The following is a 16,711-nucleotide window of genomic DNA, read 5'->3' on the forward strand; positions in this document are numbered from 1 at the left end:
GATTAAGAAAAGAGGTTGTCCAGTACCAAAGACAGTTCACCTACAAGGTGTTAGATTTATTTATCCCCGTGTTTGAACACACATTATTGTGTGTCAAAGTGCGTGTTTAGGTGGGAACACCTTTTACATCACTTAGTATTAAATAAGGGTCAAAGGTGTAGGTGGATACCTTAGCCTAAATATTCAGGCCCTATCACTTGTACTTTAATCTCTTGTATCTCATCTATCATTATTGATCTATCTTTCAATTTGTGTGTACTTGCAAGAGTTCTCTCTCTCTCTCTCTCTCTCTCTCTCTCTCTCTCTCTCTCATGAAGTTCCATTCACCAAACTACTGGTCCATCTTCGTGAGCTCCATACCCAATAGTGATATAAGAACATGCCATGTGATCTGTCCTGGTGAAGCAGTAGCCTATGTGTACACTCCATGACATGCTGTTCATAATACAGCAGCAGCAACAATTGGAGAAGAAGCTGAAGCTTGAAGAAGAAGAATAAGAAGTTTGTTCTAGACAAGTGCGATGCATGTGTTCAGACCTTTCCAAACACTTACTGTGTGGGTACTTGTTAGAGATAAGTCACCTGGTTGGACTGTATCCAGGCTGTACAGTCGGACTGTACAGTTGGACTGCCACGTGGCAGTCCAACCTGGTACGACAGGCAGTTATTTGGTGCCCTGATTCTAGCTATTTTAAGTCGAGTTTTCAGCCTTCTGGACACATTCTTCTGCTCGCAGATTACAGGTTGGTGGCTCGCGCAGATTCCGTCTCTGTTCGCAAATTTCTGACAGGAGACAGTGCAGACTGAAGCGGACTTTGAGGTGAATAGCAGGTTGCATCGTCGAGGTGGAGACACGCAGTCCAGCGCACTGCGCCCGTGTACATATCTGCATATCTTTGTATACAGCACACTTTATACAGCAGATCTTCATCTTCCACTGTCTCTTTCTCTCTCTTCTCTCTGCGTTCTCTCTCTCTCAGTCCTACGCTTCCGCACCGCTGCACTCTGACATGGTATCAGAGCAGTGTAGAAGGGCTGATTGAGTGCAGAACCAACCTGAAGAGGAGTTTCTATCGCGACACAAGGCTGCATTTTCAGCATTTGAGGGCAGCCAGGAGGGCTGCGCCTCGGAACAAGGCTGAAGCGAGCGTGGGTGCGTGGGAAAGGAGTCCAAGTGGTGGATTTGCTGCTGTTTGACGGGAGGAAGTTTGAGTTTTCAGCTTTCAAGTGCAGGTTTTGCTTTTTTATCGCCTCCGGCGGGTGAAGAAGTTTCGGGACGCGGAAGAGCCCTAGCAGGCTGCGTTTTCACAGTCAGAGGGGGCTGCTTTTGCGTTTGTGAAGGCATTCCAAGTGAAGATGTCTACAGAGATTGACTTGGAGTTCCAGACGATTATGGACCGGAAGGTGCCTGTCTTACCGGCTCTTCCCACAGATCACAAGCTCGATGACGACAATTACCGCATCTAGCGCGTAATGATGTTGGCCATCCTTGAGTCCTACGATTTGGCGGAGCTTGTACAGGAGATCGACCGGCCTTTGGTGAGAGATGAGTCTAAACTCTCTTCCGATGCTCGTGCGGAGTTAGCCAAGGCACAGTCTCACTGGGACAAACTGAATGCCAGGATTCGTTCCTTTCTTTTTTTGTCTTGTACTACAGCCGTGATAGCTCACATCGAGTACTTGATGGTGGCTCGGGAGATATGGCTGGAGCTTGATCAGATGTATAACCGGATGACCCTTATGAAGCGGGTTTCTTTGGAGGTTCAGATGCAGACCTTGTTCGTGAACAAGTCTTCTTCGTTGCGGGAGCACATCAACAAGCTTAGACAGCTTCAGATGCAGGTTCAAAATGCGGAGAAGCCGATTTCCTCCGAAGACATGGCGATCACACTCTTGTCCCAGTTGCCGCCACGATTCGGTGCTTTCTACTCCGTCCTTATTGCTTCGGGGCGAGAGTCCACTCTTCGGTGGGAAGAGTTGGTTCCTATGGTCTTGGACCAAGAGGAACAACTAAAGGGACAGAATGCTTCCAAGTCGGAGGCACTGACAGGTCAAGCCTCTCAGAAGAAGGGGAAGGACCAAAAGAAGAAGAAGGGGGATAACAAGTCAAAGAAGGACAAGGACAAGGATAAAGAATCCACATGCCATATTTGTGGAAAGACTAGCCATTGGAAGAAGGATTGCGCTGACAAAGACAAGAAGGACACCAACAAGAAGGACACGAAGGATTCTGGAGCGGTGACTGCACCCTCATCAGTTGCATTTCTTCATCTAGGTGTCATTGAGGACTCTACATCGAATGCTTTTGATATTGCGATGACAGCTCCCCACGCTCGAGAGTGGATTGTTGACAGTGGTGCAGATGGTGTTGCCCAGTTGCAACTTTCGCGTGGGTAGATTCTCATTGGAGATAGCTCTTCAGTGTCTATTGCAGGTCGGGGTGAGATGCAGCTTATTCCAGATGGACGTGGTAGTACCCATACCTCAGAGGTCTTGCATGTACCAGGTTTAGGGTATCATCTACTGTCAGTTCATATGATTTGCTCCCTTAGACTTTTGGTGGAGTTTGGCAGCGATTTGGTGCGAGTCCTTGATCGTGGGTCTAGGAAGGTTCTCTCATCTGGATATGAGGAAAACGGCATCTACAAATTGTAGTCTTCCATCGCCCTCTCTACTCTTCTTCTTACCTCTCAGACACAGTTAGAGCTATGGCATGCTCGGTTTGGTCACCTCAACTATGATTATCTTCGGAGGGCGTCACGTGGACAGCTTGTTCGAGGGCTGCCGGACATAGTGGTGAGCCAGCAGCCATGTGTCTCCTGCATTCGTGGGAAGCAACATACGGATGCCATTCCCCACAAAGCTTCGCGGCAGTCTACTTCACCGATGGAGCTTGTATCTACGGATCTTTGTGGCCCTATAATCAACGGGTCCTTGCGAGGGAGCTCATACTTCATGTTGATCGTAGATGACTACAAGAGGATGACATGGGTCTATTTCTTGGCATTGAAGTCAGAAGCTTTCTCCCACTTCAAGGATTGGCTTCTCTTTGAGGAGAACTTGTCACAACTCTATACAAATAGAATTTGTATCATTTTTCATTAATTTGTCTATATAATGATTTATTAAATTTGGACAATTTCTCGATTTATGCGTATCATCCTTGCGCAGGGGCCATGCTAATCTTCTCTATATCGTTCCAATTTTATCAGATGTCTCCACCATAACCTGTGACCACTCATCAGTGGCCGGCTCCAATGCACTTTTCTTTATATCTAATTAGTGCAAAGGAAATAAATTTAATAAATCATTATATAGACAAATTAATGAAAAATGATACAAATTTTGTTTCTATAGAGTTGTGACAGAACTGATCAGGCCGGAGATTGAAGACCTTGTGATCCGACAAGGGTGGTGACTTTGTTTCTAATGAGTTCGCTCGTTTTTGTGCAGATAAAGGTATTCACCAGGAGTTTGCTCATACCAACACTTCTCAAGAAAATGGCATTCTTGAACGGAAGAACCGCAGTGTGATCGAGATGGTGTGCACCATGATGGAGCACCGACAGACACCTCAGTTTCTGTGGGCCGAGGCTGTGGCTATTGCAGTCCACATCCTTAACCAATCCCCCACTTCGGCCGTTGATGGGATGACACCTTTTGAGGCTTACTTTGGGACTAAGCCCGATGTTTCTTATTTTAGGGTCTTTGGGTGTGATGCCTATGTTCACATTTCCAAGGCTCATCGTGATAAATTTGAAGCAGCTTCCCGAAGACAGGTATTTGTTGGCTACAGCTCCCAGTCCCAAGGCTATCATTTGTATGATCCCGTCAAGCGGGATGTGTACACCAGTCGAGATGTTTGGTTTGTGGAGGTTTCGGCCATACCAGCGGGTGAGGAGCATCCCGTTCTTGGAGATCCAGGGGAGAGTTGGGCTCCCGCTACAGTTCCTTTAGAGCCCGCGTCTTTTGATTCAGATTCTGTTTCTGATACAGAGTCTACTGTTCCACCGGTCACCCCCGAGGAGTTACCACCGGTGGATATCCGAGAGTCTTCAGCTGATGGAGAGAGACGAGAAGAGGTCCGGCCTCCTCCTCGTTGGGCCCGTGACACACTCCGTGATTTAGGGATCGAGGGGGTTCCTGAGGAGTGGGGACCGCAGGATGGTCCGCGGCGGTCACGGAGGCACCAGGTACATTCTATGGAGCTTGTTTGCTCTAACTATTGTTTGATGACCCGTGTTATGCAGGATCGAGAGCCCACCTCCGTGAAGGAGGCTTTACAGTCCGCACCATGGAAGAAAGCTATGGAAGCCGAGTTGGAGGCTATTGAGAGGAATGGCACTTGGTCACTCGTGCCACACCCCTCGAATAAGAAGGTGATTGGAGTCAAATGGGTCTTCAAGACCAAGTACCTTAGCGATGGTTCTTTGGACAAGCACAAGGCTCGCCTTGTTACTAAAGGTTTGGCACAGCGCCCAGGGATTGATTGTCATGATACTGTTGCCCCCACTGCTTGTATGGCGACTATTCGAGCTGTTCTTGCCTTGGCTGGCCATAGGAGATGGCCTGTCTACCAGTTGGATGTGAAGTCGGCCTTCCTCAATGGTGATCTGAAGGAGGAGATCTACGTAGAGCAGCCTCTTGGCTTTGGATCTTCAGATGGGAAAGTCTACAGGTTAAAGAAGGCCTTGTATGACCTCAAGCAGGCTCCGCGTGCATGGAACGAGAAGATTGATTTGTTCCTTCAGTCACAGTTGGGATATCGGCGTTCTAAGGCCGATCCCAGCTTTATGTACACACTTCCGAGGCTCGTTGTGTGCGTACTTCCGAGGCTCGTTGTGTGCGTTTTGTGTTGTATGTTGATGATTTGATTGTCACAGGTGATCATTCACAGAAGGTCCAAGAGACGAAGGCAGCTTTACATCGGACGTTCGAGATGACGGACTTGGGTCTACTCCATTTCTTTTTGGGCCATGAGATTTATTAGTCTCAAAGGGGGATCTTCATCTCTCAGTAGAGATATGTACAAGAGCTCTTGGTTTCTTTTGCGATGGAGGATTGTCGGACCCTTTCTACTCCTATGGATTCGAACTGGAAGGCCACTTTCCATTCAGCTTCTCCCATGGCGGATGCTTCCCGCTATCGTCAGTTGATTGGATCATTGATTTGGCTCCTCAACACTCGTGTTGATCTTTGTTTTGTTGTTGGGCTCTTGGCAAGGTTTATGAGTGAACGTGCATTGACAGGCTGCTCAAAAGATACTTCGGTATTTGAGGGGGACGTTTGATTTAGGGATTCATTATCCCGCAGGCACAGGTGGTTCAGATCTTGTTCTTGCAGGTTGGAGCGACTCCGATTGGGCCGGTGATGTGGACCACATGCGGTCTACTACAGGTTACTGTTTTACCTTGGGTGCAGGTGTTCTCTCATGGAGTAGCAAGAAGCAGCCCACGGTAGCCCTTTCGTCTACTGAGGCGGAGTATCGGGCCGCATCTTCCACCACATGTGAGGCTGTGTGGCTTTGTAGATTATTGGAGGAGCTTGGCTGCCCCCAGACTCTTCCTACTTTGCTGCAATGCGACAATGAGAGTTGCATTGCTTTGGCACGGAATCCTGTTTTCCATGCCTAGACGAAGCACATAGAGATTCAGTACCATTTTATCAGAGAGTAGCTTCTGGATGAAACCATCACCGTGGAGTACTACAAGACGGATAACAATCTTGCAGATTTGTTTACGAAGGCACTTTCCTAGGCTCTACTTCGGAGACATTTCAGATCCCTCAGGCTTCTGCCCCGCCCAAGCTCTGAGAGGGGGTGTTAGAGATCAGTTGCCTGGTCGGACTGTATCCACGCTGTACAGTCAGACTGCCACGTGGCAGTCCGACCTGGTACAGTACAGTCGGCTGCATTTAATGCAGTCGATAGGCAGTTATTTGGTGCCCTGATTCTGGCTATTTGTAGCTGAGTTTTGAGCCTTTTGGAGACATTCTTTTGCTTGCAGATTACAGGCTAGTGGCTCGCGCAGATTCTGTCTCTGTTCGCAGATTTCTGACAGGAGACAGTGCAGACTACAGCAGACTTCGAGGTGAACAGTAGGTTGCATCGTCCAGGTGGAGACACGCAGTCCAGCGCACTGCGCCCGTGTACATATCTGCATATCTTTGTATACAGCACACTTTATACAGCAGATCTTCATCTTCCATTGTCTCTTTCTCTCTCTTCTCTCTGCATTCTCTCTCTCTCAGTCCTACGCTTCCGCACTGCTGCACTCTGACAGTACTCTACCTAGATTTTTATCCAAAACGATTTGTAGTTTCCTTTTACGCATCTATTACGAGCTATATTTCAAGGGGGATTATAATCACTTCCCGTGTGATCTTTGAGTTTATCCCAAAAGTTATACCCATGTATTTGGCCTCTAGTTATATGTCCAGTGCCTTTAAGCCACGCTGGTTTTTTATCAGCCTTTGAGCTATGCACATATACTTTGAACCATGTCTTACTTAGGATCCCTGAGCTTGTCAGTAGACCATGTCACCTCCCACTTATGTATCTCCTTTCCAGAATCATAGTACGGGATTAGACAGTGTCTCTTTGAGGTAAGACCTTTCCTTTTTCCTTTTTCGTATGTTTCGTGTTACGGGTTCAGTCACCCATGACCCGAAGGGGGGTTTGTTAGGTTTATTTATCCCTATATGTGAACACACATTATCGTGTGTTTAGGTGTGAACACCTTTTACATCACTTAATATTAAATGAGGGTTAAAGGTGTAGATGGATATCTCATCCTATATATTGAGGCCTTGTCACTTGTACTTTCATCTCTCATATCTCTGTCAATTGTACTTTCATCTCTCATATCTCATCCATAATTATTAATCTATGTTTCAGTTTGTGTGTACTTGCAAGAGTTCTCTCTCTCTCTCTCTCTCTCTCTCATATACACGCGCGCACGCACACACACACACACACCCACCCACCCCTCCATGGAGTTCCATTTGCCATAGCTTGTTGGTTCATCTTGGTGAGCTCCATATTCAACAGAAGAGAGACGTTGCAAGCAAAGTAGATGTGAGATTGCACTATAGAAGAACATGAACATAGAGAGAGAAGGGACGAGAAATGTTGAGCTAAAATAAGCATTACATGCTGAATTAGCCTCTTAAACAGTCCCAAAAATGCTTAGTTAATTAAATCCCTAAAATGGTATACGATTCTAGAGAATTTTAAAATGGTGCGTGGTATGAGGTCTTGAAACTAGCCTCAATCTCGCTTTTGCAGGTTTCAGGAGCCATGTCTTTGTTGCCTACACCTCGTTTACAAAGGATCACACGGTTAGAGCTTCCCATTGCTGATTGCTCCCATTTGGCACTTGATGCCAGCCTCCGTCACTCACATCCAATTGTCGCTTTGTTGATTGTATCTCCTCTTGATTTTGCATTTGCTGCTAGGTGTTCATCCTTAGCTATTGGCATCATCCTTCAAGTTGTAGTTATTGCTACCAAGGCCTTTTGGAGCTGTTGCTATCATCTAGGTGTGGTTGCCTACTTCAGACTTCCTGCATTTAATATCTCTCCTGTGCGAGGTCATCCAGATTGTCATCTACGCCAACACCAAATTGTTTGTGCTTGCTTCCTACAGTTGTTGCCAAGTTTTCTCTCTTCTATTGTTTGCGTTTGTTGGTGTTTGACTCTTGAAGGCTGCCTTTGTTGCATTTTGGGATTTGTCAGGAGTATGACACACTCTCTACTTAGCACCTTTGCCTTGGTCCTCTAGACATGAAAGTTTGGGTTACAGTTTTCTTTCTTGCATGGTTTATTTGTTGCACGAGCATTGTGTATTCAATATTTATACATTCATTCAGATTCACTATGTTCATTGTCTTTGTGTTACCTTGATCCTTACTATGTTCTTCTAAGTTTATGCTTTGTCGTGTGCTTTAGTTTATGCTTTTACATTAGGGTATTTCTTCACATGATATAAGAGCAAGGTTCTCTTTCATGGAACCTTATCTTAGCTTTTGATCATGAAGCCCTTCATAAGAAGCAAGAACAACAAGAGGAAAAGGTGACTTTGAACACAAATTCACCACATCATTATGATGCTCTTGAGCCTAGCACATTGAGACACATGACGGAGTGGACTTCACAGCTTGCTCCTCCATCTGATATGGTCGGGCTGTTGGACTATCATGGAGTGAAGCTTGCTCCTCCATCTGATATGGTCGGGCTGTTGGACTATCATGGAGTCCACAGACCATATGAGATCATACGAGCCGAATACGATCTCATTCTTATGTATCAAGCTCAATAACAGATTGAAGGTAAAATTGAGTTGTTTCTTTTAGATTCGGTGCACCAATCTAATGATTTTGCAGGAAGGACAAAAGTTTCACAAAGGATCGATCACCCTTACGTGAAAATTGGCATGGAGTACAAGCCATTTTTTACTCCACCTTCATTCACTCCCATATTATGTAGGCATGATGCTTCTCAATCTTTTGATTTTACTCCCTTTTTTTTGTAAGATATCAGAGATGCTCATGATAAAAGAACTATCTATACCAAGTATAATATGATTTTGGTGATACATCTATTTCTTCATTTGCATTTAATGAACAAAAGAAATCGGACTGCGAAGTCGAAGTGATAGAAGGGGTCAAACAATCATTGTCTCTCGAAGGAGCGGATTGCTGAGGGGACAATATCCAACAATCATTGTCTCTTGGGGGAGCAAATTGTAGAACTGCGGGTTGTTGAGGTGGCATTCTTGGATTTCTAGAAGAAGTAGAAGCAACCTGCATAGCGCATTGTAGCGGTTGCGAGGAGGCTGTGGTACCAATCAATCCTCTTGTGGCTTGAAAGGGCTTAGTGTGCATTAGATGCGTCTTACTGCCTTGAGCATAAAAAATTGAAAGCTAGTGCAGAATAAACTCTATGGTCAAGAAGGGAGAGGTGGCATAGTGAGTGCTTGGGGATAGATGCATATACTCTGGCAAGGTAGGGAGCAAAGGTCCACATTGGCAAGCACCGGTGGGGATTCCGGTGATACAGGAAGAGAAGCACCTAGGGGTCTGTCCATTGGCTTGGAGAAGTCATAACACTGGAGTGTTGACGTGTAAAAAGGTGGGTGGATGGGAGAGGAAGAGAAGAGTATATTTGTCTCTTGGGGATGTAGTAAAAATGAAGGGAAAAATCAATAGATGATGCAGAACCCACAATTTGTCTTTGCCTTCTTTGATGAATAGGGTCTTTAGCTCTCAAAGCTCGTGTGCTCTGATACCATGCCAAAATAATAGGTATACTTTGATACCATGTCAAAATAAGCGACAGTGTAGAGAGACAGTAGGGTTTGCGGGATGTAACACAATGTGTACGGCAAACACTGAGAGAGAAGTGAAACTTAAAAAACACAAGAACATGGTGATGATGCACTAAATCATGCTATGAGAAGAAAAGTTGATATAGCAGAGCCTAAGCTCAGAAGAGAACTGCATTGTCCTGTCTGAATCAAGCAGTAGCACGTGGAAAATTTGCACAATGAAGGGAGCAAAACGCAATTCTCTGGGTAGTGGGCTACTGAAGTAATCATTGGAAGGTAAAAGATAGTTGTTGAGGGAGCGAACCATAGTCCTCTGATGCCGTTGGAGATGTGGAAGATGATCATTGGTTGTCGAGAAAGTGAACCACAGTCCTTTGATACCAGGGAGTGACCTGGGTAGCAAAATGCAAATCCCAGAGTGTTGGAGCTATCAAACACAGGGGGAGCAGCCTAGATGTTGATGCCAGGTGGATAATGATGACGGCAGATGATGGAGGATGAGCCGGGCTGCAAAAACGTAGGTCCTAGTAGCCTCTGTGATAAACGAGTGATGCCAGTGATGGAGGAGGAGCCAAGCTGCAAAAACGCAAGTCGCGACAGTCCCTGTGATAGACGAGAAATGAAATCACTCACGCTTCGTGATGTAGACTCTTGCCAAACGGCTAGGATGCTAACACCAAGTTGGAGATGATGATGCCAAGTAAGGAGAAGGCCTCTAAACTAAAAAGTACAGGTGAAGGTGGAGCCTGAAGGAGAAGAGTACTGATGCCAAGCAGATGATGGTGATACCAAGTGAAAGATGCTCCAAACGCAAGGCTTGATGATGGAATAGGAGACTCGAGGCAAAATAAGAAGGGTGAAGGCAGCCATGAGTCACGAACCGCAATGTCCTAGTTATGAGGGCAGTGGAAGAGGTTGGAGAGAGAAGGGAAGTGGTGGTGACTGAAGAAGATGGTGAAGGATGATTGAAGAGAGAGGTGAAGAATGAATGAAGTGATTGCCCATTTATAGGCATAAGCTATCTAGGATGGTGCACCTTTGTGTGGGTGTCCACTGAAAAAGTGGCCAAAATGTGGACACCGGCCCTTTTTAGGGCTGTCAGTGTGAAATCCTAAATGAACGGTAAATTGAAGAAGTGGTTTCTTAACAGGCCAACCTATTAGATGGACGTCAAAAGCGCTTTTTTGAATGCTTATTTGAAGGAGGAAGTCTATGTGGAGTAGCTATCTGAATTTTCTTTTGTTGACTAGAAAGATAAGATCTTTTGCTTGTGAAAAGCTCTTTATGGATTGAAGCAAGTATCATGGTCTTGGTTCTAGAGGATGGATGAGTTCCTTAGGACTCATGGATACCATTTTATCTCTTATGACCTGAACTTATATGTGCATACTACTTCAGAGGGGATCAACTACATCGTGTTGTATGTAGATGATTTACTTATCACAAGATTAGATTCTGCTGCCATAGTAGAGATAAAGGCCCAGCTTTGCTCGACTTTTGAGATGATAGATCTTGATTTGTTGTCTTATTTTTTAGGGATGAAGGTAGTTCAATCTAAGGGTTATATTTTTGTCTCATAGTAGAAGTACGCTCTTGAGTTAGTGGACCGAGATTACATGGATCAGAACTGGCCTCTGTGGCCACGCCTCTTGATCCCACTATCCGTCTTTCTTTGGTTGATTCACACTAGGCCAGATTTAACTTATTCTGTTAGTTTGCTTAGTCAGTATTTTAATGCACCCATGATATCACATTGGATTGCTTGTTTGTATGTTTTGAGATATTTGTGGTGTACCTATTCTTATGGCCTAACTTATGGATTTGGTTTATATTTGTAGTAGGGGTACATTGACTTTGATTGGGCTGGAGATCTTGATACTCTACGTTTCCATGGTGGCTACCTCTTTACCTTGGACACAACCCTTATTTGTTGGGCCAGCTGTAAGCAAGAGACGGTGTTGGCTTCCATGGTGGAGATTGAGTATCGGGCTCTCTTTAATGTTACTATGGAGGCGATCTACTTGAGGAGCTTATTTGTGGCGCTACACTTTCCATGCGACTCTCCTACTGTTGTCTACTGTAACAACTAGAGTGCCATTGCCTTTGTGGGCAATTCCGATCATCGCACCATAGACACGGCATGTGGGGGTCCACTTTCACTTTACCAGAGAGTAGGTTGAGCTAGATATCATGCACATGGAGTTTGTGTCTTCTTTCGATAATTTTGCAGACATAGTGACCAAGGCGGTGGTCAATCAGTTGGTGTTGCACTATTTGTTACTTAGGATCAGCTTGGGTATACCCTTTTCTACTTTTTCGAATTATTAGGGAGAGGGTGATTCCCTCTATCTTTTCCTTCTAGTTTGAGAGGGGGTGACTTTTTCTTTTGATAGTGATAGTGATGATGCTTTCAGATTTTAACTGAGTCACTGTATTATTAAAGCATTTTGATTCTTGAACATTGTATCTTCATCTGCATGTTAGGATGACATGATTGTAAAAGGGCACTTGGGCAAGGGAACAATTCCCTTGCGAGGACACTATCTAAGTAGCATTGTTGCATAGCATTTTGCATGAATTTGATCACACATACATTGCCTTTTGCATAACTCCAGTGCATTGCCATTCTGTTCTATAAACATGCATTTGTATCCATTTATCCCCCTTTTTGGTTCTTTTGAGTGGTTGACTCAGGATCCACTAGCCTTGTAGCATTGTGCATGACAGTCTCCCTTGGCTTGGTTAGTCTTGCTAGCTTTCTTTTTACACATCCTTTTCACATATTCTCCATATTTGTTGTACATTTCCCTAGCCTATTACTTTGTCATTGACACCCAGTAGTGGTAGGGATAGCTTGTTTATTTTATGAAAGCCTTTGGGACTGGTTACTTGTCTCTCATCTATTACTTAATTAATCGCTATCTCTTCTTTTTGAAACAATGATTATATAAAAAAAAAAGTTCATTGTGGTTCCATTCGCCTTTGTAGGACTTAGCAGGCCATAAGGTAGTTTCCGTGTACTCTTTGTCCGATGCCTTTGCCTCTCTAGGGTGACCACTTGGACTCTCTTGGTAAGAAAATCATCGCCTTTGTAGTCTTGATGGGCGAGTGGGCAGCCTTTGTGCACCCTTTGTCTGATGTCTTGGCTGCTTTGGGGTAAAAATATTATTTAAAAAAATACATTCAAACAATGGGTTGGGCTTCCTTTCTTGCTTAATTCTTGGGCTTGAGAGGGGATGTTGAGCTAAAATAAGCATTACATGTTGAATGAGTCTCTTAAATAGCCCAAAAAATGCTTAATTAATTAAATCTTTAAAATGGTGCATGGTTTGAGAGAGTTTTAAAACGATGTATAGTATGAGATTCCAAAACTTTCTATAAATAGGGATGTTACCCTCTATTCAGCTTTAATCTCGTTTTTGTAGGTTTAAGGACCTGTATCTCTGCTGTCCACACCCTGTTCGCGGAGCACATTGTGGTTAGAGCTTCCCATTGTTGTCTGCTACCATTTGGCGCCTGACTCCAGCCCTTCATCACTTGCATCTAGTTGTCGCTTGTTATTGATCCTATCTCTTCTTGATTTGCACTTGTTGCCAGGTGTTCATCCTCAATTACTAGCTAGCATCATGCTTCAGGCTGTGTTGATTGTCATTAGGGCCTTCTGGCGCTGTTGCCATCATCCAAGTGTTATCGCCTATAATCTGCACCTTGTTCCCCATTAGACTATTTGTGTTTACTTCATACAATTGTCGTCAGGTTTTCTCTCCTCTATAGTTTCAACTTTCCTACTGGTTGTTTGCATCAGATCCGGCCTTTTGTGGTTGCGTTTGCTGGTGTTTGACTCTCGAAGGTTGCCTTTCTGCGTTTTGGAATTTGTCAGGAGTACAATACGCTCTTCCGCTCAACACCTCTTCCTCAGTCCTCTAGACACAAGAGTTCCAAGTATTGCACGAGCATTGTATATTCAGTATTCATTCATTCATTCATTCATTTAGATTCATTGTGTTCATTGTCTCTGTGTTACCCTAACCCTAACTATGTTCCTTTGAGTTTATGCTTTGTTATATGCTTTAGTTTTGTTTTTGCGTTAGGTATTTTTTCACAAGAGAGATTGATGAAACATAGAGAATAGAAGGAGAAATCTGGACTGAACTGAAATGGAATGCTGAATACAAATGAGGACTAATCAGTCCTTGCACACACTTGAAGCATTAGTGAGGGCACTGGATCAAGCGATGATGGAGTGTGTAGCACTTGCAAAGGAGAGAAAAATTGAATGAATGCTAAGTGTGAGGGAGGGCTGCCTGCCTTAAATAGGCACCTTATTCCAGAGTTGGCTATCTTATGTATTTCCTTGAGTTTTATGTTCACATGAATGGAAAATGAACATACATAGTTTTGTTATACCATAGGAATACATGTGAATGTCCAATTTCAAAATTACAACTCAGCCTACTCTATCTTAAAAACACAAAAAAAAAATACAAAAAATTTTAGCCAATTGGCAAATATTAGCCACTTAAGTCATCCGTGGTTAGTTTTTGTTAAAATGCATGGATCTAGAGCATGGCAGCTATGGAGGTTGGAAGATGAAGACTAAGTTCATAGTGACATGGATAATGACCAAACCAAATGTTACACAAGCGAATTAGGTTCCAAGATAGATTAGCTTGGACTCATAAACACAATATTGTGTAAGAGATTGAAAATGACAATGAGACTAACTGAAAGTACATAGCATCATGATATTGCATTTATCATTGTGTGAAAGTGATAGTCAAGTACAATGCTTTATAGAAGTTGGATTGTTCCACTCTCCTCAGTATGCATATGGTTTTCAAGACATTCCTTCTTGGAGCATACATCATTTGTCTATTTCTCAACACTGCCCCTTAAATGATGAGTTTCTACACTTGTTGGCTTTTGCTCCCCCTACATGGTGACATGGTCTGGGAGACTAGCTCATAGGCAGCCTAGTCAAGTTAAAGCTTGAAACTTTACATCTTCGGTAAGGGTTTTGTTTTACAAAGCAAATCCACTAAGGGAAAGATACAATTCTTTAGAACAATCTTTCAGAGTTGTTGATGGTAGCGGAAGCATCTTCTTCTTCTTCTTTATTGATGAACTGGTTCTGGTGGTGATCATTCTACATTTGTTGTGCTATTTTCTTGTGGAAACATTTGCTGGCTGTATGGCCAGTCTTGCTACAGTAATGACATATAATCCGATTCTTGTTGTTGTTGATGTTGAGTCCTCAACCACGGCCTTTTGCTCCATGAGGATGAATTTCTGCAATGCCGGCTTATAGAGGGGCCAATGTTGAGTTATGATGTGGTACAGAGAAGTGCCTTGAGGTGTAGAGGATATGTCTAGAATAAAGCTTCAGTAGATATTGCTTGGTTTGGAGATCCAGAGGCTCCAAGGTAGGTAGGTACTGTTTTGGCTATGGTTGGTCAAGCGGAGATGGAAGTGAGAAATGAGACCATGAGCTGGATTTGAGGCGACCTGAGGTTAAAAGGAATTGAGGGAGCAGAGAAGTGAGTTATGCCATGCTCAGTTGAGCTCTGATACCATGTTAAAATGCATGGATCTAGAGCATGGCAGCTATGGAGGTTGGAAGATGAAGACTAAGTTCATAGTGACATGGATAATGACTAGACCAAATGTTACACAAGTGTCCAAGATAGATTAGCTTGGACTTGTAAACACAATCTTGTGTAAGAGATTGAAAATGACAATGAGACTAACTAAAAGTATGCAGCATCATGATATTGCATTCATCATTGTGTGAAAGTGATAGTCAAGTACAATGCTTTATAGAAGTTGGGTTGCTCCACTCTCCTCACTGTGCTTATGGGATTCAAGACATCTCTTCCTAGAGCATACGTCATTTGTCTATTTCCCAACAATTCTATTCTATTTCTATGCTCTATTAGGTACATAGTGATTTGATGGTGGTACCTGCTCTAGGTGGTTGGTCATGTCATGGATTTTATTCATCCATATCTTGTAGGTCATGGGCTGTTTTCTTCCGAGTGGGGATGCTTTCAATTCAGGTACAGCATCTCCTTATTCATTGCATGCACCTTTGCAGGTTCTTTGGGATTACAGCACGTGGCTACTTTGTGGCTGCCTAGAAGGTGGTGTACGGAACTAATCTTTTTTACAAATTAAGGTTCTATAAATTGCTGTGGATTGGGCAGTGTGCTTGACCTTATGCAATGCCCCCAATGTGAAGATAAAACATCTTCATCAAAAACAACAAAGGAAAAATGTTGGAGGATAGTCACGTGTACATTTGGAATTTGGTGTGTGAGATTCTAAAGTTGTGAGAAAACTTAGCTTCTTGTTACAAGTGTCTGTGGTGTGTGTTCATTGACTCATGATTATTTTTTCCAATGTCATGTTCTATGCCAATACTTTCCAAGTATGTTTACAGTTTGCTTGATTGTAATCAGTTTCAAATTTCATGGAAAATTGTTTGCAAGGCTGTTCAAATGAATTTTATTAATGTTATTCACAGGGAATGTGCTACTCTCTTCCTACTCCAGATGATCCTTTCAATGACCTTTACCAAAAGAGGTTACTTAAAGGAAAGAAAAGGAAGCTTGAAGCAAATACAGCAGTAGATACTATAATGGAAGAAAAAATTACAAATAACGATTCTTTCAAAAAGGCAAAAGGAGGAAAAGCTTCAGGCAGGACATCATCTGCCAATTTGATTCATGAGCCTGCGATGTCAAAAGGACAATCTGGGCACATGGCACCCTTGCCAAGGTTGGGACAGAGTGAATCTAACATTGTAGGCGAAAAACAAAAAGTAGGAGAGGGAAAAATTGATTTGAAGGAGCAAGGTGGAGAGGTTTGTGCATCTGTGAAGACTGGAAGAATTATGTGGAGGCCAAGCATTGAAACGTGCTATGAGAAGCATGGGGCATGGAGCACAGCTGGAGGCACTGATTTTGAAGCATATTTGTGTGCTTTTACCAATGCTGGTCATCTGGCTTGTTTAGGAGATTTAAAATGTAATACTGAGAAAAGGAAGAATACAATAGCCAGTAAATGCGACTGGCAATTCTGGGAAGCCTGCGGTATTGGATTAGATGTATTGGCTACTGGGATAATGACTGGAATGCCTTATGAAGCAGTGTATGCATTGGCAGCTGCTGTACATGTTGCTGCAAAAAGGTCTGGAACCACTGCTTGCCAAAATCCATCAGCACTATTGCTCGTGGACTCAGCTGAGCGGACTTTACAGGTAGACTTTTTACTTCATCTGAATCTGTAGATATCCACATCGGGATGGGTTAGGTTGCTTTTTGTTTTGGATCTTATTCCTTTCTATAATGAGCCAGATAGGTTGTGCAAGGTTTAATGCATTATGTC

The 16,711-nt window shown here is 43.6% G+C and overlaps 1 protein-coding gene and 1 pseudogene across 1 annotated transcript in view; one reads left to right on the forward strand and one right to left on the reverse strand.

Moving 5' to 3' along the window:
- Positions 1-16,711, forward strand: part of LOC148041317 (P-loop containing nucleoside triphosphate hydrolases superfamily protein) — a 117,310-nt gene that overhangs the window by 15,410 nt on the left and 85,189 nt on the right. The window contains exon 2 of the mRNA XM_087678907.1: positions 15,849-16,583. Coding sequence (XP_087535033.1) covers positions 15,849-16,583 — 735 coding nt within the window. The remainder of the gene's footprint in view (positions 1-15,848; positions 16,584-16,711) is intronic.
- On the reverse strand, positions 3,126-3,235 carry LOC148041318 (U6 spliceosomal RNA; annotated as a pseudogene).

This window comes from Lygodium microphyllum, chromosome 1 (assembly GCF_053477565.2).
Source record: "Lygodium microphyllum isolate KBCC chromosome 1, Lygodium_microphyllum_v1.1.10, whole genome shotgun sequence".
Lineage (NCBI taxonomy): Eukaryota > Viridiplantae > Streptophyta > Polypodiopsida > Schizaeales > Lygodiaceae > Lygodium > Lygodium microphyllum.